Genomic DNA, 24,390 nt, shown 5'->3' with positions numbered 1-24,390 from the left:
TTTTGTTGTTACAGAATAATAATTACTCATGGGAGTTTACAAAAAGTACACATACTTATTTGAAATGGTGCTGTTGGCGTCCTGATTGTATTTAACAGTATGCAATAAATCTGGTAAAACAGAAGCTCAGTCTTTATGTATTTAAAAAGAAAAAAGTGTCAATTCTGCCTGCTGTCACGATAAACTAAGCAATTTACTGGCATTTAATCCAGTTTTATTTTCCTCTGGAACCTGTTAATGAACTTCAAGATGCAGGTCTCATTGTCCATTTAAAATGTGTCTATGAGTGAATTACCTGGTAATACAGCTCTCTTTCTGCAAAATATCTAAAGATTGTTAGATCTGGAATTTTTATTTCCTTCTAGTATCTCATCTGTCATTATCTACAATAGGCATTTGCCTTTACTTTTAACTAACTTAAGGCAAGCTACATTTTTTCTTGGCTCTTCTTCATGATGGGATTGCCCTGCTTGCACATTCTACTACTCTGCAGGATAAAGATGTTAACTGTGAATCAGAAATCATATAGTAGGTGTAAGACATGAGATAAAATCGATACATTTTTCTGAGGCATGTCACTGGTTAAGTGACAAAAAATATTCTGATAGTCACTGAAAAAGAAAAGTCAAAGGTACATTTGAACCTGTCAGTTCAACATATTCCTGTTATCCCTTTAGGGGATATCATACAACTTGACACCAACATTTAAGCTTTGAAAATTATGAGCTCATCTATTTCAAATGGGATGTCACATGTTCCCAAGCCTTTGCCATTACTTATAGTGGAAGACAGGATGATCACTTTTGTCACATATTGATAGTGAATAAGATCTTTCTTTTTTTCTTTTCTTTTTTTTTTTTTCTTGTTTCAGAATGAAGAACAAATTTTGGTATTTTGAATTTGGCACTTCGGAAACTTTCTCAGCCACCTGTAAGAAGCTGCATGAATCTGTAGAAATAGAAGTAAGAAACTAATTGTTGCCTTTATCCTTGAAATGTCACTAGTTTGGCTGAAATGCAGGGAGCAAGGGCACAGAGTGCCTGAATCCAACAAGGCAAAGCAGTGCACATCCTTTCGACCCTATATTCCAAAATATTATTTTTATCATGTCTATTTGTAGTGTAGCCCTGCACACTGGAACAAAGTTCAGTTTGATGATTAGTGAAGTCTTAATACAGTAGACAAGGTCAAGAGGTGAAGTATAACATTAGAAATCAATAGGGAGTGTGGCTAGGTCAGGTGGAAAAATGAAAGACTGTTGGAGGGAGTGAGAGCTGCTGCAGGATTAAAATAAAAAAAAATAATCTTATTATTTCTAGGTCCCAAGGTTTTATAACCTTTAAAACTCAATTCCCTAAAATTGTACATACTTTCCTGAATAAAGGTTAAAGAATATATATATTTTTTGAATTATTCCCCTTCATTAAATAGCTTTTCTCTCTGCACAAGGGGTCATCTTTCCATTAGACATTGAACATTAACTAAAAAGACACAGGATACTTACAGACAAAATGGGAATTTAAAATAATGTGCCACTGCCACTTTGATGGCTGCTAGAATAAGTGGCTGAATTACATAAACTGTTTGGGCATCTGATGTTTATGAATAAGTACATGAAAAATGAGAAATGAGTGAAGATGAAAACCTGATAATTTAGGTTAAATAATGAAATAATTTCTCAAGAGGATTATGGTGTTTCTCCTTTCCAGTAGTAATGAGAAACTGCACGTGTCAGTGGAATATTTGTATAGTAGCATGAGGCACTCAGAGGGGTCTGGTGGGAGCTATGAGTCCGGTCAAAGCCTCCAAAGGGTGAAGTCTGAAATGATCTGAAGGAACCATGTACCTGATAGCAGAACAGTAGCAGAGAATACTGAGACTGAAACTGTAAGACCAGCAGTGCCACACTTGCCTGTTATGCTGTTATGTTTCTCTTTGAAGTGAAAACCTGCTCCTCACATCTTAGATTAAAATATAATAAAAATAAAACAAAACTTCACTGAAAGCCTTAGGAAAAAAAAAAGCTTCACCAAAAAATCACCCTTCCTTCCCCAAGAGAGTGCTTCACACACATGAGTTTAAGGAAATGTAGCCTGAACAATATTTTATTAGTTAGGAAGAAATGCTTATCTGGTTGGATTAGATTTGAATAAACTGCAAGTTAAATGTACCTTTTGATTAAATACAAATTGAAGAGCAGGCTTTCCCAATAAAATACTGATATCTAGAGAAAGTCATACATATCCTGATACATATTAAGATGTGAACTTTATAATTTTTATCATTCAAAGAATAATTAAATTTTAACATCACAAAGCAAACAAGTAGGTATACAAGTTCGTGGTGCTGCTGCTATCAGTTGTGTAATTATTACGTATTCATGTCAATAACTATCATTACCAAAAAAGTGTTACATTGCCAGTATATGAGGCACTTCTGTTAATACTCACTTCATCTATCCTGGTGATTACCATTAGTCATACAATTAGGAACAAAAAGCATAGTTTCCAAAGTTTACAAGAATTATTAGGAGGTGATTATTTGCATATTTATTTACAATGAGTAAATTAAAATGCTTGCCACTATGCACATATCTAATGTTTCTTGTTTGGACATTATCAGCATTTTAGTCTGATTTTTAACCTGATGCCCCTTGGGGATGTCACTGTAAATGGGAGGTTGATGCATGAGACCACATTTCACTCCAGATAAAAAGCACAAAGAATGTGCTTGCTCTACAGCCAAATTTTGCATGAACAAAGCCTGAGAAGATTAGGGATCTGCATCTCTGAGCTGATAGACGGTGATCAAATGTTCTCTGGGCAAATAATTGTTTAGCCTTGTATTTGATTTCTAACCTAATGAAGCTTGGTTTTTCTGACATGCTTTCTTGACTCATGTTCTGTATGTTTTCTTCTGTGTATGAGATGCAGAACAAAGTTGGACACCATTCTTATGTTATCCAGAATAAGATGAAGTTTTCTTTTCAAAGTCGGATGTAAGAAGTTGAGGAGAGGTTCTAAAGGGAAAGAACCAAAAATGAAACAACCAAACAAACAAAAACTTGGACAAAATTAAGTATTTATTTTCAATAATAATGTGTCAGTAAACAAGGCTGAAGATTTTACAATTTAGAGAACTTGCAGTTTATTTCCACTTCAGAAAAAAATAAAAAAAAGTTATGTGAAAGATATTGAATGAGTGTAGGTATAGATGTGGTGTAAGCAGGGGTGGCATGGACCATACCTGCAATGCTGTAAAAGCATAGTGGGAGCAGTGTAAGCCTTCCATACCACCTGGTGTTAATGGGTAGTAGAAAGGAGTTCAAAACATTCCTATACACTTGCCTGATATTGCCCTTGGTTTCACAGCAAAGCCCTAATATCAGCTCTTTTCAGGCATAGATATGTATTTTCTTAAAAGAGAGATGATCTGAAAATAATTTATATGATAAATAAGGTATAAACAATAATACCCAAGAAGTGAATGAGGCCAGGAAAGAAGGCAAAAAAGAGACAGAAGAGCTAGTGTTTCTTTTTTATCTAGGTAGGCATACTCCACATTTTAAAAGTATGCTTTTGTTTTTAACAGCATCATTACATTATTTGAAATAAAAAGAAAAGGAGCAGTACACATGTGTTTTGTATCCATAGTATATGAATGTGTTAGAACTATGCAGAGCTACCTGTAGGGCAAACTTTTTGTCTGTGTACGAACAAAAGAAATGCTCCTTTCCTAATTCAGAAAGTTGCTCATCACTGGGGGACTCTGAGGCCTCCTCACATAATTGTCTTAGTGTACTACCTGCTGTGCTCAATATTGAGTGAAAATGGAAGCTAGACCCCGCACCATCCTATTTCACAATTCTTCTTTTATTTAAATAATTCCAGTCAGTTTGGGGGACGCCAGACCTTTATAAATTAACAGCAGGGAAATACCAAAGGTGTCAGATTGCATATTTATCATCTTTCTCGTGTAATACTTAAATATGTATTAAGAAGTGACTGACATAAATTAGGCAGATTTCAGAAGCCACAGGCCGTGGCTTGTAGAGGACCCCCTTCTGCTTGACATTTCATCCTTGTCAAAGATCAAATTATTTTAATTTAGGCTGCAAATTATAAGAAATGAAGACTTCTTTGTGGGAATTCCCTGTGGTAATCTGACTTTTGTTGTTACTGCTGCTTGTCAGTGTGCAAAAGATATAATATGCATGCAAATAAGGTTAAAAAATATGTACTATCTAATTATCCAGCCAGTACATTCCACTTGAAGACAGTGGGAGGCCTGACACACAGTATGTGTTTGATTCATTGAGGCCTGCAGGGTATTTACACAAGATTACTTTTAATTATGAAATTAATATCTGTTTATCTAGAATGTATAGCAGTAAGTGAGCATACACATGAGCAGAATTTTTAGCAAAATAAATCATCTTAGTATTTAATACATATAAAATACTGGGGAAAACCACAAATTTGCTTCCAAAAATGACAGTGAAAACCTAGACCTTGTAAGAAAAGTGTTATTAAAAAGTTACACTTTCAATTATAGTAGTTGCCACACCTGCCAATTCACTTTCAGATATGCCTTTTGACTTTAAAGTTTCCCCCATATGAATATAATCCACAGGTTTAAAATTTGATTCTTGAAGAGCAAATATGAAATGGAAATCTTAGTGTTGAAATTGTTCTCTCTCCAGATTTATGCTCTTCTTAGAAGAATTAAGATGTGTGTACATTATAATATGATTTTTTTTATGATCTCAGAAAGTTTCAGAATAAACAATTATTCCCAGTTACTCTTGCATTGTACTTGGCTTTTCTTCTTCAAAGCTGCGATAAAGTTTTAGGCAGAGAGGAAGAAGTGCCAGTGACCCACAGAGCAGCAAGCTGCAAGATGTCAGTGGACTACTACTGAGGCATGCTTAATTATTTTTCTAGTTTTCTCCCTGATTATTGTGTATTGGAATTGCAAAATACTACCCTTAATCAATCTGAAATGGATGACTGGATCCTCTACAAGCCTGCAGAACATTGCAGGAGTAGGATCAAACATTTTAAAAATATGCTGCTCTACACTATGGTCTGTATGATTTGTCAGGATATTGATATACTCTGTCTATGTTGTGAGGAATGAAGCTAATCCATCTCTAGCCAGGGTGCCAGTGCATGAATCCTGGGCAGCTCTGGCTGGTTCAATGAACTAATGAGTAGAACTGGATGCTTTGCTTTCCACCTGTAGATTCCACTATAGTAATATGAAGTTGTGGTTTATTTTCTCCTGTGGAGGTTCTTCAGTATTTTGCTACATTTTACATGAGTTAAGAACTTCCTAATGTTGGTAGAGAGGAGGACGTAGGTTAAGTAAATTATAGCCAGTGGTGGCTGGGTGATTTCAGCTAGGTTCATCTCATCCAGTGTATCTCAGGTGAACTGTATTTGCAAATGTTTGTGTTCAACCACCTGAGAAAATGCTGCAGTTTATCACTGGGCAGGCTGATACGTTAAGATCCTTGAGCCATTCTCCAGAAGTGAAAAATATAAGATCCCTTTATAAGGTCCCTTTATAAGTTTTGATTGGGAGCCAGATTAGGCATAGAAGTGTACTTGTATAAAATGTCTTAATGTCCAGGTTTGCTGTAGGAAGCATGAGAAATACACACTAGTGACACAAGGTGGGTGTAGTTCCATCACTGAAGGGACTGTCCCATAGACTAAGATTACTTCTGTGTGTCCAGTAAGTGTTGGAAAGGTTTTAGATCGCTGATGCCTCTTCTTTAGCTCCACATCCCATGTTTTCCCTTAGTAGTGATGCATATTTTAGAGAGCTGGTTGGTGCAGGTTCTGGGGTAAGGATTGCTGCAGCTGCATCAGGAATTGTTGAACCCATTTCTACTGATTTTAGTTATTGCTAGGAGCTATTAGTCAGCCATAGCCCTATGCTGATATGCTCGTTGTGCCTTTGGATTGAAAGGAGTACCTGCGTGCTGTTCTGTGCTCCTGGGACTTGCTTAGACCCTTTTCCATAGGTCTGTGTATTCTTTGCCTGCAAGGACTTTGTATTCCATCTATTGGGGAAGGGACTCAGTTGCAAGAGTTACAAGTATCATTGCAAAATCATAAGGCAGAAAATTTAGGTAGAAATGGAAACAAAAAATTTCAGGTGTTGATAAAGAAATTATGGTGGTATAAATGTTTTTCTGCTAATATCTGAAGTGAAGCTAGAAATATATTTCACTTGGGTCAGTGAATAGGTATCAGATAACAAGACAGTACCAAATGGTCCCACACTTAGGCAATCAAAAGCTGAATAGCAGTCTTATTTTACCTTCTGATCGATGATCATACCTCCTTTTCAGGTACAAGTATATCTCTTAGGTGTAAACATTGAATAAACTATTAACAGTGTTAAGAATGATAAATTGCTGAAGAAAGATATCTGAGAAAAAGAACATTCAGATTTTTCTTCCTCTCTTACTGCTTTCTCTCTTTTTTTCTTCTTTCCTTTTTTTTCCTTCCTTTCTAATCAGTGTGATGGAATTCAGCTGGACTTGATCAATATCTCTCTGGAAGGAATTGCCATTCTAAACATCCCAAGCATGCATGGTGGATCGAATCTTTGGGGAGAGACAAAGAAAAGACGTAGCCATCGTCGGACAGAAAAGAAGAGGTCAGATAAAAGAACCACCGTTATAGATGCCAAGGAATTGAAGTTTGTGTGCCAAGGTAAGCTTACAGATTGATATAGGCTATCTGGCTCCATAATGTCAACTGGGTTATTTAATTGACCTTGTCAAGGAAAAGAACAGACAGTTCTTAGATATTTCCTTTCCTGTGCATTTAGCTTTTCTGGTGGGAAACACTGCCAGAAGGGCACAAACAAAAATGCACTGCCAATTGCAGTCTCTGTACTTGCAAACATGCCTCAGATACTACCTGTTAAGCAGACTAATCACACAATGTGGCACGGCTGGCTACTGGGACATTCGGTCTAGAAGCAGGGAGATTTTGGAGTCAGAAGGTGCTTCCTGAGCATTTATAATGTTTCTTAATGTCAGTTAAGAAACTGACATTAAGTTACTTGGGGACAGCTGTGCCCTGATTCTAACAAGCTTTGGCCAGGGGTGAGGGAAATGACTTCAGAGTAAAAAGAGCAAGCTATGTTGTAATGCTGTATGAATACTTGAATACATATACTGTAGTTGGCTTGCACAGGCATGATCATTTTTTTCAGGCCTCATATACTTTCCTGGTGATTAGATGCACTTACTCAATAAATTTTATTATTAAACATTACTCTTGATAAAACCAATAATAAATAAGAATTGCTGTTCTTCTCTGAGAATCTGAATACTATGCATTGTAACATTTGACTGCACGTCACAAGCCTGAGTGATTATAAGCCGTCATTCTCATCACACCAAATAAATGAACAGTTTGGGTTTTGTTTGTTTGTTTTTCTCTATTTGTCCTACAAAAAGGATTATCTTTTGCTTCAGAGTATCTTCTTGCTTCTCTTCATTATTCAGACTTTATAAAGATCAGGACTTAACTGTCTTAGGTTGTTGGGATCCTTTTACTAGTTTTGAATATCCTATTTTTACATTTCATCAGCAGTAATTTTTAAGTCACTAGTTATAACATTGTTCATTAGTTATAATGTTTAGTTATACTAAACATTAGTTTAGTTTTAATTCAGCTAAATTATCTGGATGACAAAAGTTTAGGAATAAAGTAGTTTTTTGTGGCTTAGAGGCTGCAGTAAGTACTAGCATTCCGTTTCTGTGAGCTCTAGCAATTTTACTTATCATCTCAGTATCTCAGTGTGACTTAGCCATACACCCTGTCAGCCAAAGTCTCACCAGGCTCTAGGCTTCTGCATGTGCTACAATTCTGTGTTATGCCCTGATGTTCAAGAGATGGAGGCTGCTGGGTAAAGGGCTCACCAAATATTTTCCTTCTGTTTTGTTCCTGAACACAGGGAGACAGGACATTTATCCTTTTTAATAGTAGTGAAACAGACATTATCACTTCTTTAATTATTGAAATTATGTGTGTCTTTGATACATATTTAACAGTGATTACAATCTAATGACTATAATTGATGTATTAAAAGGGCATTGCAACACTCAATTTCCATTTTCCTGGACAGGATAAAATAAAATTACAAAACAAATATTAAAGACTGAACAGAATTTCCCATGTTATCTGTCGAAGTGTTCATAACACAGACATTAAGCACCTTACTTTAGAAAAACTGTTCTCATTACTTACTTTCTAATCACTTTGTATGCACTGTGGAAGGAAGTAGCTTCATCCAAAGGCAATTTTACAACAGAGGTTGACTTCTCAATATCCAAAACTAGATCACCTCTCACATCACTGAGTACAGAGATAGTATTATTGTTTGCATTTTCACTAGCATTCCAGTGCTGAGCAGGAGTACCCTCCTTGGATTTCAGAGTGGTCCATATTTATTTTGTTTCAGTTTGCAGCACTGAGCAGTCTTGAGCATGCAAGGTGGGTTCCTTTTAAAGGTGTGGGGTGTGTGGGGATGGGAGCTACATGCTCTACTGCAAGTGTGTGTTTAGTCCATGAAATCATGTTAAAACAGCACAAAATAAAACTCAAAAATTAAGGAATTGAAAACTGACAAATGAAGGTGAACATTTCAGAACTAATTGATTGGCTTAATGGGCCCACTCCTATCTTATACTGCAAAGAGCAGTCGCTTAATTCTGCTAGCTAAGATAGATTCTTAGGCTGAATGTGCTTCTTCAGCTCAGAATTCAAGATTATTGCTGAATAATGGAATTCAATCAATTTTATGTCTAAGCTTCTCAAATAGTTTTGATAAATCTGAATCTGCTCACTGGGGAAATAACTGACTCTCGCTTGAAAACGTTATGATTTTTTCACTAGCTGATTATTTGCTTAGGCACTGTGTATTTTTGGCACATTGTACTTTTTAGTTTGAGGAAAACATTTTGCAAGCTATTAATACCTGGTGCAGAGATAGGTATTGCTGTGTTGAGAACCATGATAAATACATACCTGCTTGTTAACTTCTGTTTATTAACTTATTCTGAATAAACATCCTTGTAGTTATTTTTATGTCCAAATAAAGCATCTAATCACAACTAAGCGCTGCACTTCCTAGGAGAGAAAAATCAATCCTCATGTTTTCCTATGGATACCTATCTGTGTGTGTGTGTGTATGTGCATATATATATATATATATATATATATATAAATCAGATTTTGGTGTTGAATTTTGTTTGGTTTTTATAAATCTAATGTTTGTGTTTGGGACTTCTGAATAGCATGCACATTTACTTACAGACATTTTCAATTGCAGTGCAACTGGGTTTTTCAGCTGTGTGTCAATCTGTATTCTTGTCTCTGCTTTTCTGGTTTTATAACTTGACCATAAATACATGAATTGAAGGTTAGGATTCTGAGCCTCAGGTGGGATACTTGTATGGACTATTGGAAGCTGTCTTCTTGCTCTGGGTAGTTTGTTGCCCCAGGGCATGTTGAGCATGAGTCCCAAGGAGGACTTCTCAAACTGCCCAAGAAACCTCTATGAGATCTTGCTGCTGTCTTCCCGTGCTCTCATGTGCAAGCCATGTACATGCAACATGATCATCACTGCAGGAAAAAGGGTCAAATTTCTGCCAAATCTTTTTTCTTTCTTAGGTATCTGTGCAATGCAGGGAAGGTATATTTCTCTGAGCCCACTCCCCTCTTTTCTTTCCTGTTTAGCATTGCCACCTGTTCATGTAAAAAGGCTTGTCTTTTCTTTGCCCTTCTCATTATCCTCCTGTGCACACACAATAGCTAGACCACAATTTGCACTTTAAGTAATCAAATGGGTGTCTGCTTAGAAAACAATGTGATTACGTGCATGTTGTCTGAAAAACAATGTATTGAAATTGAGTGGTTTAAAATGTGCACTATTTAAAAACATTCCCTGCTTATCTTATTAGGGCTTTGTTGCATGTATGCTAAAGAAAAACATTCAGCAGTCATAGCATATAGGTATGTGTGCTTTTGTATTGCATTTCTGTCTAACTAGTAACATTTTAATATAAAACATGTATGAAAATGTATTTGTCTGATTAGCTTACAAGTAATTGGAAAAGAAACAAACATATTAAGCTGTAGCATACTAAGTACTATCATAATCCTTGTTAGTGGAAAAAGTACTACAGGTTTTATTTCAGTTCCTGTGCATAAGTAGAGAGTGTCTTTCATCATTTTATTAGGGTAAGAATATTGTGGGTTTTATGATTTATGATTTTTTTTTCATTTTAATTTCTAATTTATCAGTACCATTTTTATTGTAAAATGTCAACGCATTTGGAAAAAATATAACTGCAGGTATATATGACGCTTTGTGAAAGTAGGTGACTTAGTGTTTTGACAAGAATCTCACACTTGCAATGTTTCCAATTGTTGTTTCATTTAAAATCTTCTAGTATGTACATATCTATGATACATCTATCCACAGGCCGTTTACAGATTTTAGATGTTACTGTGAACTACCCATAGACAGGACTTCTTTTTTGGATATTCACAGATATTGATAAATGCCAAAAGTCAGTAGTTTGAAAAGATTAACATATTGCATAGAAACAAAACTATGAGTTGAGAAACATAAATGCAAATAAGTTCACTACTTGGTTGCAAATTGCATCTAACACGAGTCAAATTGTGACAACATGTCTTACATGAAAAATATATACCCCTTATGTATTAAGCAGTTTTCTTCCACACAGAAATTCTAAATAAAATTTTAAAACCCTTTGTGACAAAATGGAGGTTTTGGGGGTTTATTTAAGTATCTCCAGTAAACGTTTTGCTAAATGAAGTTTCCTTTGGGGTGGAAGTTTTTATGCTTTGATTTCATTGTTGAAGTTCAGTTAGACCCCTATTCTGAAATGGGATCTCTTTTAAATTCTCTTCAGATTTAACTGCAGAAATATATGTAACTTGTTTTTGCATGAATGGTTCCACTCACCTCAGTGGACTCATGCTTGAAGACAATATATATGATGAAACCTTTAGACCATAAATATTTCAGTGAAATACTTTTTTCACATTCATTTTATACATCACCAGGCACACTTATACTTAACCAGGTCTTTACCAAGTTGGTCTGTGCACCTTGTTAAGAGCTACAGGGGGCTGTCACTCCACATACTATTAGATGAATTCAAGACAATGTGCATTCATATCACAGCACCTAGGCATAAACCAAGCTTACCAATATGATTCAATAACTCTGTGTGGAAATCTCTTTTAATAACTGCATTATGACTTTCTGAATGGAAATGCAGAAGCTTTGGAAATGGAATAATGTGTATGCAGGCACTTCACTGCAGTTAAAAGCAGTTCAAGTCATGCAGAGACTGTGAAGGCCTTAAAACACTTCAAAATATCCATAAATATTAAGAGAATAGAAAATACCTTTCTTATTAGGTGTCAAATTCCACTCTACAGGGAGAGAGAAGCTTCCCTATAGATAGGGGATTCCTGACATGTTCCCTAAACAGCTTATAACTTCATGAACTAGCTGTCTAATTTAATTTATGGAGGTCTTTCATAACCTGAGCTCTGGCTAGGTGACCTTTCCTTGTTGAAAAAGTTGAAACTGTGTACTATATACACAATCTGTGTAATACATACACTAAATATGCACAGTGTATATTCATTATTGGTAGACTTTGGGTTATTTTTGGTGTGGTAAGGCATGTATAATGAACTCTCTATAATAATATTTTTGTTAAATGTTATTGATGATGTCATGGCTACATAAGGTAATAGCCCTTACTTTGTATCTTGTTTAGACAGCTTTTTGCAACATAGACATTAACACCTTACCACAGAGGAAAAAAAAAAGCTAATTAGAGCCATTTCATAGCTAGTCTATGTTAAGATATTAAACTTTAAACAGTAGTCTAAGCATTAGAAAAAAATTATAAATTTATTCAAACAGAATTTCTTGTCCATGCATGTTCCACATCTATTCCGAAACGTAACTAAAGGCAACATATTTCTGTGTCAAATTTTATGTTACTGTATTGGGAGTGTGTGTCATTTAGAGTAAATGAAATAATTGTAGGGGCTATTAAAGTTAGCGTGGCATTAACTTCAGTGTCTAAAAAAATCAACCCTATAGCCAGTAGGTAGAGTCACCTCAGGAAAAGAGCATTTATCCTGCTTTCAAGTAAGTATCTAAGGTAGGCAGAATAAAATGCTCACTGGAGGTGACTCTCTTTCCAGTTAAGGAATAGGTTGAGTTGGACACCTTCCTTCCTGCCAACTAGATGGTGAGATGAATTTCTGTGTGTTCTGCTTGTGGTGACAGTTCATCAAATACTTGAACTCTGATGTGTTACCACTAAGAAGAAGGATGTAAGACACAAACATCACAGTTTTCCCAAAGTAACAAATTTCTTTGTCATAGAGCTGTAATTTTCCTAACTAAAAACTTGGATTATGGCTGACTGAGGGAAATGTTGGTATTCAAATGTCTTTATTTCATATTAGCTAATGAAGATTGTGTGACCTTGGCTTCTTATTTTTGCTTCATGCTCTGGAATGACATATTTACTGGAATGACATATTCAGATATCAAAAAGGGCTAAATTGCATTTTGTTCTAACTGTTCAGTTAAATTGTGCATAGCACCATTAATTTGTAAGATCTCTGTTCAAACATTTACCAAGCTGGTAAGGATAGTACAGTTTTCCTAGTATGAACTGTGGGCTGGAATGTCGTGATTTTATTATGCTATTGAATGGAATGGGGACTGGAATGTCATGATTTTATTATGCTATTGAAAAGGCCTTTTCCTGTTTTCTCTTCCACCCCCACTAACCCCCATGCCCCCACCCCCAGCAGTAAAGTTTTGGTGGGCATCTTTCTCCCTCTTCTCTTTAAAAGAGGCTGTGTTCAGTCCAAGCTTTACTCATACGGGTAGTTCCATCAGTGTGCAGGACACACTGTTTTAATCTTTCAGAAATACACATACAATGCCTTTTGGCTGTGAAACACTGAGTTTATTGTTATTAGAAATTAATAGGATCTTAAGCAATGGCTTGATAGTCTGATTCGGTTTTATATTTATCAAGCATGTATATATGTTTCTGTGCTATATAGATCATAGTAGAAAACCAATTTCCGTTTATTTACAAGGCAGTTGAGATTGTCATTGTATTATACTTTTTGGTGCACAGAATGTTCATTTTCTTTCAAACGTTATTCATCGAAAGAGGATAATTATGGTGTATTTCACAGTCTGCCAGAAGGAAAATGTATCTTTGAAAAGTTTCATTTCCCTTAAGTTGCTCATTTTCTATAGGAAGACAGAGCTATTAAGTAACATACCCATGACAAAGATTGATTAAAATGGCATAAAGCACTATCTTATCTCTAAGTACAGGGCTTTACATGTATAACTCCTATGACATTAAATGCAGTAGGTGAAATTAGCTATTGTATTAAAAAAAATATCACAGTAAATTGGTTCCTACAGAGAAAAAGGTGAGGGTGGGAGGGATGGCATGTTAAGTAGCAACAAGAAGTATGAAGTTACTTATTGTTTCAGGATACACCTATAATGTGGCATCCAAATAATCACACCAAGTTCTCTGCTATCAGCATTACTATATTATTCTGCTGGGGCTCACTTTGGCTGCTAGGGTGGAAACATCACCTTGCTGATGTGCATTCTTATATTGGGCCAGCTGCTTAGGGCAGCTCAGGCTCCTCTGCGGGTAAATTTAGGTAAGGTAAATAAAGGTAAATTTAGGTAAGGTAAATAAAGGTAAATTTAGCCCGGGTCTGGGTGACCTGGAACAAGGGATGTGCCCTAATGTGCACCTTGTGCAGGGCCTGTGGCACAGACCTGAGCACAGGTGTCTGCAGAAGGCTCAGGTGACCTGTTCCACAGTATTCCCAGTGCTTAACTTGGCTTTTCTGGGAGCCCCTCCTAAGCCTTGCACCTCATTAACCTGGGTAAATGAACACTGTATGACAGCCATTAGTTAAGACATAAATTATAAGGGATATGAATGCAATATCCAGATATTTTGTTGGAGTTTTTTTTTCCTTTATCTGCTGCAGACTTAGTAATATATACCATTTCTTGTTTTAGCAAAACCCGATCAGCTTACCCAGGCTTTTTTTCTTTTTATAGTTGTTTTTCCATTTCTGATACTGAAGGCAGTGGTTATCCTGCTATTTATCTCTGAAAAGACTTGGCTGTCATTGGAAAATACACCTTGCAGGTTGTGAAGCTCTGTAACTATCTCATTTGTGCGTGGCAGGAAAAGTATTAGTTTGCTTTTCCTGAACTCTTTCTTGGAGTCTTTCCTCCATGTTGATCTTGCTCTGACTGTACTTTTGCTACCGTGTTTCAACCAACCTGTCCCGCTTAGTGGCATAACAGCAGATATAGCAGCTGAGTAGTTGTTATTTAAAAGTACCCTGTCATGCCTCAAATACAGATATTTGTATAAGAGCATTAGCACAAGGCATAACTCCTTTTGCTCCTTTTGAGTGTAACTCCACTGAAATGACTGGATTTATGTGAATGAAAATAAACTACCATAGCTTAGGGCAGAATTTCACATTTTTTGTATATTAGAATGCGGCTGGAAATAATTAGCAGGTCTCAGATTAAAGCTACGACTACTAATATGACTGCATGTGTGAGGATTTTTTAAAAAGATAGGCACATATTTATTTACACTATTACAAACCTCAAAGGGTCATTTTAACCTTTTTTCTCAAATTCACCAAGAATTCCATAGAAACAAGTGAGTGAGTGTCTTAAAATCCTGATTGACTGTATCTTCTACATTGTATATTGATTTAGGTGCACATACTTTTTTTTTCTAATTCTCATCCTTATTAGGATTTTCTCATGCTGTATACTGGCATGAATAACAATTATTGCAGAAGTGAAATGGAACAGAAAGTAGCCCCATATTAGTTATAAAATAACCGTATCCTATTATGATACTATGATGCAGAGATTTTCTTTAATTAACAAAGTGAAAACATCTGTTACTGTCTCAACATATGAGTTTCATATCAGTTTTAAAATTCATGTGTTTCTCTGCTTCTGAAGTTTTTCAGGTATAAATTATTTGTAAATGTTAGTTTTCTTCTGAAAGCTTACAAAAAGTCAGCAATTAACCAACTACAACAGGTGTTTCCTTTCTTGGGGGAAGGAATGCATATGATTATTGTAATTTAGATTCCTGTGTGAGTTAAGGAATTGGCCTGTTCTTAGAAAACATTACAAGCACATGGAAAATGTTTAAAATTGAGTAGAAAGGGTCCCTGAATTTAAGACTGACTCAGGCTAAACCCCTTCAGGCTCTCTTTACATGTGATTGATACTTGCATAGTTGCATTTATGCCTTAGATTAACAGTAAGAAATTTTTGACGCCAAAGATATGTTTTTATTTTGTGACCTTCGTATGAAAAGCTTCAATAACCACTTTGCAGTATTCAATTTGTGTAATGGAAGACAAGCATTCGCTAGGAATACTGATAGCATATTACTCAGATTGTTTGCTCATTTAACCCTGCCCCAGATGCTGGAATCTTTAGATTAAAGATACAGAAATAAAAATAGAATAGCCTAGCAGATCATTTTTGGCTGCTGTAACACATAATCATATCCTCTGATCCATTCTAGTTTTCTATTACTTGTTAATAGAAAATTTCAAGTTCCTTGAGTGTCTGCAAAAGGTGTCAGATTGATAGCAATTTAATTTTGAGTAGCAACAGGAGAGACAGCTTCAGTTAATGCACACATTAGTATTACTGATAAAAATATATGTAAAATATTCTAAAAATATTGATGATATTAAGAACCTGGTAAGACCTCAAGTTGTGTGTATATACATTTGCATTACTTACTAGAGGTAGAAGTAGAATTTACAAGAGGAAGTTAGTGTTTAGAGTGTAATAAGACAGAAATATGAGATTCAGTTAGTTGTATTAAAAATACTGAATTTTTTCTCTTAGTGTTGAGGTTTTCTCCTTCACTCTGCAAAGGCTTGTATTAACCAAAGCAGTCAAATACAAGTAGCTATAAATATATATTGGAGTCATGCAAGTATTTTACTAGTGCCTGATTACTCTGCAAGGAGATAGGGCTTTGGGTGGGGTTTTCCATACTTGCTGTTAAAATAAATTTAAAGATTTCTTCTTTCTCCTTCTTTTTCCATTTGTTTTCTTGCAACTGTAGCAATTATGCTATTATCAGAATGCTGTATAGGAAAAGCAGCGACAAAAAGAGCTGTTTGATAGTGACATTGCTTCAGTCACATAGTGTGGAGACCAAGTGTGAATCTGGTGATTCTGTGCACTTGTGCTGACAACAGTGAAATTAGAGGAGAGGAGGTTTGGTCAAACAATGTCATCTCTGTGACCTGCTCAATTTTTTACCTGCTGCCTTTAAATCATAACCTCCCTCCTGACACTGTTGAGCATTGCCAGTGAACCACCAGGTTGTTTATAAGAACACATTGTAAAATAGTTTGTGTTGGAAAGAATGAGCTGCCCAACAAATTAATGGCATTGTGAGGTGCTGCCTGCTGGGGTGAAAATAAATTGTAAGAAAATATGGGGAGACAGGTAATGGGCACTAGCCATGCTGCACAACACTTCTCAAACTGCTGCTGAGTGTGTGCCAATAGATATGGCAATAACTGTCAACAAGATTTACACCACTTTCGCATTTACACAGTGAGAGTAGAAAGGTTGAAAGAGTTCTATAATTTTATTTAAAGTTTAGCGCCAACTATTTCTGGACCTACTATTTCCAGGCGACAGGGTTACAAACACACTGCTTATCTTTGATATGTGTCAGTGGGAGGGTTTTTATTACTATCAAAAGTCCTTGAAATCTGACATCAGAAAAATAGCAGTGAAGCAGAGGTATATACTTAATTGCAAAATCCAAGTAGGTACAAATTTCACCTCTTACTGTATATGTTGTGATTTCTGATAGCACTAAATTATGCTACCTATCTGTAGCCCCAGTGGGTGGTTCCTGCAGGTAATACATTTTCTGGCTGTGCTTCTTTCCCTGATATTGAGAAGGCACAGCTTAAAGTCCCCATGTTGGCTTTGTTTTCCCCTTGGCATTGCATTCCATGCTGTAGAAATCTGCATGAGGCTAATTGAACAATTTTAAAGATCCACTGTGCGGGGCTCAGGCGTTGTCCCATCATCCTCCTTGTCAGTATTCAGACATCTTTACACTTACCATAACTTTCAATAGTTCTTAGCACTGTAGAAATAGTAAAATTACAGGCTTGAGCTGAATTTTCTTATTCTGGTTTGCACATCCTCAGTGGAACTTGTGAATACTTTCTATGTGTGTTACTATATAAAGAAAACTCTGGATACTAGTTAAATAACTTCATCTTACCAGAAAAGCTGGCTTATGGTTTTCAGGGGATTTAGCTGACAACCAGTAAAAAACCTTTTTTCAAAACAGGGACTAGAGCAGTGATGGATTTGCAATGGGTTACAGATGATATTTGTGTATCTTTTATGTTTTTCTTTCTTGTCTCTATTATAGTTAGGGATAAAAGTGATATCCTTACAAAAACCCTAGTAATTTCAGAATCCAGTAAATAATCTGAGGCTGACCAAACCTTTCCTTGTATTACTTTGTATCAACTGTATGAACAAATTGGCAGTTAGTGATTATTATTTATTTTTTCTGTGGTAACACCCAAAGGTCTTGGACACTAGGTGCTTTATAAACAGAGATCAAATGGACATTTCCTGCTTGAAGAATCAGAGGCCCAAAGATAATTTAGGTTGGAAGAGACCTCCAAAGGTCATCTAGACCAACCCTCTCTGCTCAAAGCAGGTCTAATTGGATCAGGTTGCTCAGGGGCTTGTCTAGACCTTGCACTCTAAAAAAATCTAAGAATTTATGATCTAAAGTTCATTTGCTAAAATCTAAGGGCTTGGTTGCTGAATGCAAGGTTAAGAAGTATGATTTTATACTGTATGTATGTGGCAGTCAGTATGTAATTAGTTTTATTTTCATCTGTCTCATTCACTCAGTCATAGGCTTATGCTGACCGTGTAGTCCTATCCTAGAGGCTCCTAGTTCAGTCTTTGAAATAAGAGTCCTCTACTGGGGACTTACTTTTTGGAAAGGGCCTCAGAATAGCTACCCATGGGCAAAATCAGCACTGTCGAGTGAAAACACAGAGGAACTCTCACCCCTACTGGAAAAGAGTACGCTGGAATTGATCCTCTTATTACTTTTTCTGATCAACATTCCATGCATTTTCCTCCAAAGTTTGTAAAGGGTCCTTTTTGGCTGCTTCAGGTGGAGTCCCAGTATGTTCATCTCTTTTTTACAGACCTGCTTAACCCCTTGATGGTCAACAAGGAGGCACATGTTAAATTGTAAGCTCGTGTTGAAAATCAAATTGAGCCAATAGTACTTAGGGGAGCTCTTAGGATCTTCTAGAAAGCACCCCGCCCCCACACCCCCATCCCATTTACCTGGACTTTAGATATAGTTGGGGGTGTAATTTTCCTTCTTAAGTGTTTAGTTTCTCCTTACTGACCTCCTACTTCATGTTTCATTTGATTTCAACTCTATTTCCTTATGAAAAAATAGTTGAAAATTTAGGACCTCTGGATCCCAAATGGCTCACAGACCTATAGAAATAATGGCAAAAAGCTTTATAGAGTGCAAGTGGCCTTGTGTTTATACGACCTTCTACAGATAGTAAAACATTTCTCATAGGTGGCCATTTTCTCTAGGATATGTGGAAAGAAATTATTCATGACTCGAGTTTTTATATTTATTCTGTTAAAAATATTCTTTGCCAGCTTGGGGATGTTTGGAACCATTACCTAAGAACAGATAAAATGGGTGATTAAGTCTTTAGAGCTTGAAAAAGTTATGCTAGTAAGAAACAATCAGCAATTTTTGTTATAACATCGGAAATAATATTAAGATGTAGGCACCTTGAGAATTACTGAGCAAGACGTAATCAGAAGACATTTAAAACATCAGAAAATAATTGCTGTATAATTAATTGGGGTGATGGAGTTGATTAATCTATCTCTCTCTGAAACAATTTATTAAACTATCATTTTCTACAGGTAAAAATCTTTATGGTTAGTCTCATATATACTGACAATGCTTTTCAGCTATAGAATTGCCAAAATATACAGGGATAGTTATTTAGAGATGCATTCATGAGGAGATACATGTTTACTTTTTAATATTTTCAGCCTATGGAGCCTTTTCTATAGTGAGACACAAAGACTTCAAATATCACTGTGATGATGTCACTCTGTTTATTTATAGATCTGTCCAGGTTTGTAAAACTTTGTCTGATGAGCACCAAGCTCTAACTGGGTGTAAATGCTAACAATGTAAGACAGCATACTCTTCAATTACTTTGCAATAACCTGTATTTTAAACTAAGCATCTGACCAGTATTAACATAAAAAGCAAAGAAAAATTTCTGCATTACAGACATCAACTGGAGGGAAGAAATCATGATATGTGGCTGCAATAGATATGTTTTTGCATTTTCCAGTGTATTAATGTCCTGCTTATATTGTACCAAAAGAACTATTTGAATATAAATAATTAAGAGATCACTTTGATCAGACCTCTATGAAATAATTTCTCCTTCTTGAAACAAATAACACTGAGCATAAATTCTAACATTGCTTGTTGTGATAAAAATTTTAAAACATATGTATTTAGAGTATTCAAAATTAAGATCATCTGCTAATCTTTATGTTGAGTGGTGACCCCTACTAAAGCCTTTAATTCTGTTGCAATAGGATTGTCTCAGAGTTATGATTTTGGTATGTATGAAAAAGTCAATTTACTCAAAACAAACAAACAAAAAAGATTGTGGTACAGCATATGAAAATGCCAGGTTTTTTTATCCTGGCTAGATAAATTACTGTATTTTTTTCATTTTATTTACCTCATACTTAAAATTATCCCTGAGGAAAAGAGAGAATGCAGATGGATGACTGACAAGACTCTCACCTAGGCATCTTTCTTTGGCCGTGCTGTATCTCCTTGGGAAAGGAGTCTAAAGCTGCTTCTGTTGACCCTCTATTTTGAGCTGCTGAGGCTGGTTGCCAAGATCTGTGTGATGAACAGAATGTCTCTTTTCAGACGTGTTCTTTCTACCTCAGACATATTCTGTCTGAGTATGAACATTTGACATCATCTGCCTAACTGCATTGGTACAGTTATAAATTTTTTATCGCTTCTTACTCATGAGTTCATGAAGTATTGTCTGCTTTGCTGAATTATTTTAACATGTTGTGTCTTGTATTCTGTGTTGAATTATGAAATAGTCATATGACAGAAAATTCATGGTAATTTGTTGTCAGTACCAGAAAAGACACAGATGACAAGGGCTTTGACCTTATTTATCTAGGTAAGGTTTCATTTCATTTTGTATGGTAGAGGTTTTGTGGGTGAGATGGCAATTTGTTGTTTGAATGATTAAAGGTAATATAAAAGTTCACTTTCACATTACTTTGATTCAGCCAGAGTCAAAGGATATCACCAGTTTAAAAATATTACTGTATTTATGATTTTTTTTGTCTTTTTGTAGATCACATTTGAGTATGACTCTTTTTATTATTGAACAAATAGAAGAAGAGCTATTTTATAATACTAATGAGGAAACTAGTATGCTTAATTGCATATTATCTCTTTAAAATTTTCTCCAAAACTGTGTTAAGACTACCTCTACCAAATTGGTAATGTCTGTTTAGTGCTTTAGCATTCAGAAGTTATTTCTTTACAAGCTAACTAGAAGATTTTATAAAATCTATTCTGAATATCTTGAAAAACGTGTCGAATACTATGTCTTATCAAAATCTGAAAAATTCCCCAAATTGTCAGACATTTCTTGAGAGTAATATCAAGGTGTTGGGTGGCTTTGAGAGAGAGGTAGTTAAAGAAAATTTCTCTTGGCAGTTGGATCATGGAAAAAGATGTGTTCTGCTGGGGAAATGAAAGGACTGTGTTAAAACAAAAGCTAATAGGAGAGAAGATGGCCTTTTAGCTTTAAAAGTAGAGGAACTACTTGCAAGAACATGAAAGAGAGAGTGACATTGTGACCAGTGAATTCAAAAATCACTGGATTCCTTTCATTGTACATGCATTAAATATCTTTTGGTCTAGGCCACATGTTTGATTTTCTTTTTTTAAGGGATTTGGGGCTCTTCTTAACATATGTTCCATCATTATAGGAATCTGACAGATCTATGAAGTTTATGACAAGTCTTGCCAATGTGAACAGCTAGATAATTGACAAAATGTTGCTAGATAATTGAAAAAGAAAAATCCATTTAACTAACATATATTACTTGTACAGCATGGTAGATGACACTGTTACATATCTAGCAACAAAAAATGGCTGAGGATGTGCAGTGGCGTACCTGAGTTATTTTGGCAGCAAAATCAGATCAGTGTGTCTTCCTTCCCCGTAATAGAAAATGGTTCATACTCTATGTTGAGACCCCAGAAAGGCATTACATACAGCCTAGACATTGCTGTTGTGATGGCTTTCCGTGAGGATAGTGCTGCTGTAGGATTTATGCTGCAAAGTATGTGTGTTTACAGTGGCTCTGTTTTCAATGTAATCTTGAAGGCTGCCCTAATCTGAAAAGTTAATTAACACAGTAAATAAAGTAAATCTCTTAATTCAGTGTTATGAAGCATATGGGTGTTTGTTGTGCATCAGCTGAACATTTCCCAAGTATTTAGTAAACACCTGTGCAATCACAGGATACCTACTAATGAGTATAGTTGGCCTATCCTTATGTGTCTAACAACTTTTGAATGTAAACCTTAGTTCCCAGCAGTCTTTATTAATGCAGTTTTCTTAGTAATGTAGACATTGTGAACTAAACCAACTGCATCTAGAGATCACCCAACTTCTTATGGCAGTGGTTACTTTTTCTCTTCTTTGACTTCGCTGACCTCCCGCAGCAGCTGTTCTTACGGTGATTATCATCCAGTTCAGCATGCTGCCGTTAAACAAGCTTGCTTTTTAAAAACAAACCTGTTAATTTAGTATACACTCTCATTTTAAATGAATAGATTTAAAATTTGGAGAGAAAGTTAAGAAAAATAAGTTATTTTAAAGCAATTGTTTACTTTAATATGATATTTGTGTATCCCCATTTCACCCACCCATAAGACAATACTTTCTAATTGGCACAAATTCAGCACTCTCAGAATTGGTACATGAATACAGAACTGCATAGCTAATAGCTTCATTTAGAGGACCACACACAGTTGCTGCACATGTGAGGGAAAAAAGCTGACAGATGTCCACATCCCCTAGCTCTAAGAATAATAATAACCTTCCAACCTAACAGGCTGTGAGCAGGAAAGGCTCCCAGAGCACTGTCACCTTTTCCCCTGACTGAGAACCATGTACATTCCTTCAACTTCTTACATGATTTTTCCTAGTCCAGAGGTAGAAGGTATATATCTGAATGGCATGTAATAAATCCCCTTATGAGAGGAGATTAATTTGTGCTTCTTTATTATATAAAATAATATCACTTTCCCCTTCAATAATAAAACCTGGCAAGCCACCTCAGTCTCCTGCAAGAATAAAAAAATTAGAATTCTTTCACACCATAAGGAAGAGTAATGTGATGGTTCAGTAGTATCTGGAATTTAGTAGATAAAGTACTTGCTGTCCCACTTCCCTGCTTCACAGAAAGCCTAATTTATTTTGCCCCACATGTAGTCTACATGAAGTTTTCATGGTCTTTTGAAAAGCTTGGGTTTTGATAAGAAGGGTCTACGTTTTGGCTCTTTCAGTCACAGAAAATTACATGATGTAAACTTGAAGATTAAAAAAAAACAGAAAAAAACACAATTATTTTTCTTCGGAGAAAAAAAAAATCTCATGGATATGGGATATTACGCATAGGTTCTAACTGCCTGAGACTAGTGACCCTATCAGTTTTGCCACCCATTACAAGGAAGAATAGCAAAAGCAGAGTTTAGGGGTTTGTAAGAGAGACAATACATTATTTATTTCTAAAATTTCATAAACTCAAGTTAGAAATACCGTTGTCATTTGAAAGTTAGGAACATCTAAAAACTGTGTGCTTTCACCTGAGGTGTTCCTTCAATTTTTCCCTGACATACTGAGTAGGTTTTGAAATATGCGTCACTGCTTGAGATACTCAGGAAGAAATGTTTGTATAGGAAGAGTCATGGTCTTTTAATTACAGGCTCTGTTTACACTAATATCACAGCCATCAGCAACTGCATCCATGCAGTGTCAGCAGTAATTAGCACTGAATATATAGGCTTCTACTCTGGAAGAATTGCTGAATGTATGATTTACCAGCACTGGAAGTGCTCCTACATTATCCCACACAGTAGCATTTTTAGTATAAACTACAAATGTCTAAAAAGGATTTGCTGTTTAAGTATAGATCCCAGCTTACTCTGCACTAACCTCCCCAGTATAAGATCAGAGTAAGTGGAAGACATTAGGTGAAAAACATGAACAGTATCATGCAGGAGCAAATCTCATTTGACATGAAAATTTTGGTCCCAGTCCTATTGCCTTTCATGCAGTTATGACTATAGCTATTCTTGTTAAGACAGTCCAGTGTTAAGGCACTGATGAAAGAGTATTTCAGTGGACTCACTTCTGACTTGCAGTGCAGCCTCGGTTAATGTAATGGAGTCTTAAATCCTCTAGGCTTCAGACTATTGCAAATTGAGTATCGCAAGTTACTTGGACTAACTTAGTTACACAGATTTATGGAAGCCTATTCTTCAAAAGAGTATTTTTTCCCTTCGGTGCTAAACACATCTCTGCAACTTTTGTTTACTAGGTCGCTGGTACTCAAATCTGAGTTTCTTCTTAAACCAAATTCCTCCATCTTCTTAATAGCATGCAGAACATAGTCCCAAAACCACAGGGAGGGTAAATTCATTTTTATTTTATTTTTAAATAATGAAACCTTTATGCATTCTGAAATTAAAGTCTGCTTTCGAATGGAGGTTTCTCCTCTTCCCTCAGTCACGGGGTTTTGGGTGCAGAAAGCTCACTGAAAGATGGGTGAAAATTGTAAATAATTTAGAAAAAATACCATACATTCTAGAATCTCCTGCTCCTTGCTGAATTTGTTTTGGCATGCAGAGACACTAATGCACCTGTGGAGAGAATGTTCTCCGTAATGGATGACATCTGGTTTGAAGACGAAAGTGGAATGTCAGTAGACATTGTTAAGGGAATGACAGTGGTAAGAGCCAATCCTGCTGGTAACTGCAAAGAGCTCTCTGAACAACTGTTT

At 35.9% G+C, this 24,390-nt stretch overlaps 1 protein-coding gene across 6 annotated transcripts in view; it reads left to right on the top strand.

The window, feature by feature from the left end:
* DGKB (diacylglycerol kinase beta) overlaps positions 1-24,390 on the top strand; it is a 334,152-nt gene that overhangs the window by 252,109 nt on the left and 57,653 nt on the right. For all 6 annotated transcript variants that reach the window (XM_038163165.1, XM_038163173.1, XM_038163184.1 and 3 more), the window contains 2 exons: positions 872-962; positions 6,533-6,728. In XM_038163165.1, the coding sequence (XP_038019093.1) occupies positions 872-962; positions 6,533-6,728 (287 nt within the window). The remainder of the gene's footprint in view (positions 1-871; positions 963-6,532; positions 6,729-24,390) is intronic.

The sequence above is a fragment of the Motacilla alba genome, chromosome 2 (genome assembly GCF_015832195.1).
Source record: "Motacilla alba alba isolate MOTALB_02 chromosome 2, Motacilla_alba_V1.0_pri, whole genome shotgun sequence".
NCBI lineage: Eukaryota > Metazoa > Chordata > Aves > Passeriformes > Motacillidae > Motacilla > Motacilla alba.
The sequence above is the reverse complement of the archived record's forward strand: the minus strand, read 5'-3'. Positions and strand labels throughout refer to the sequence as shown.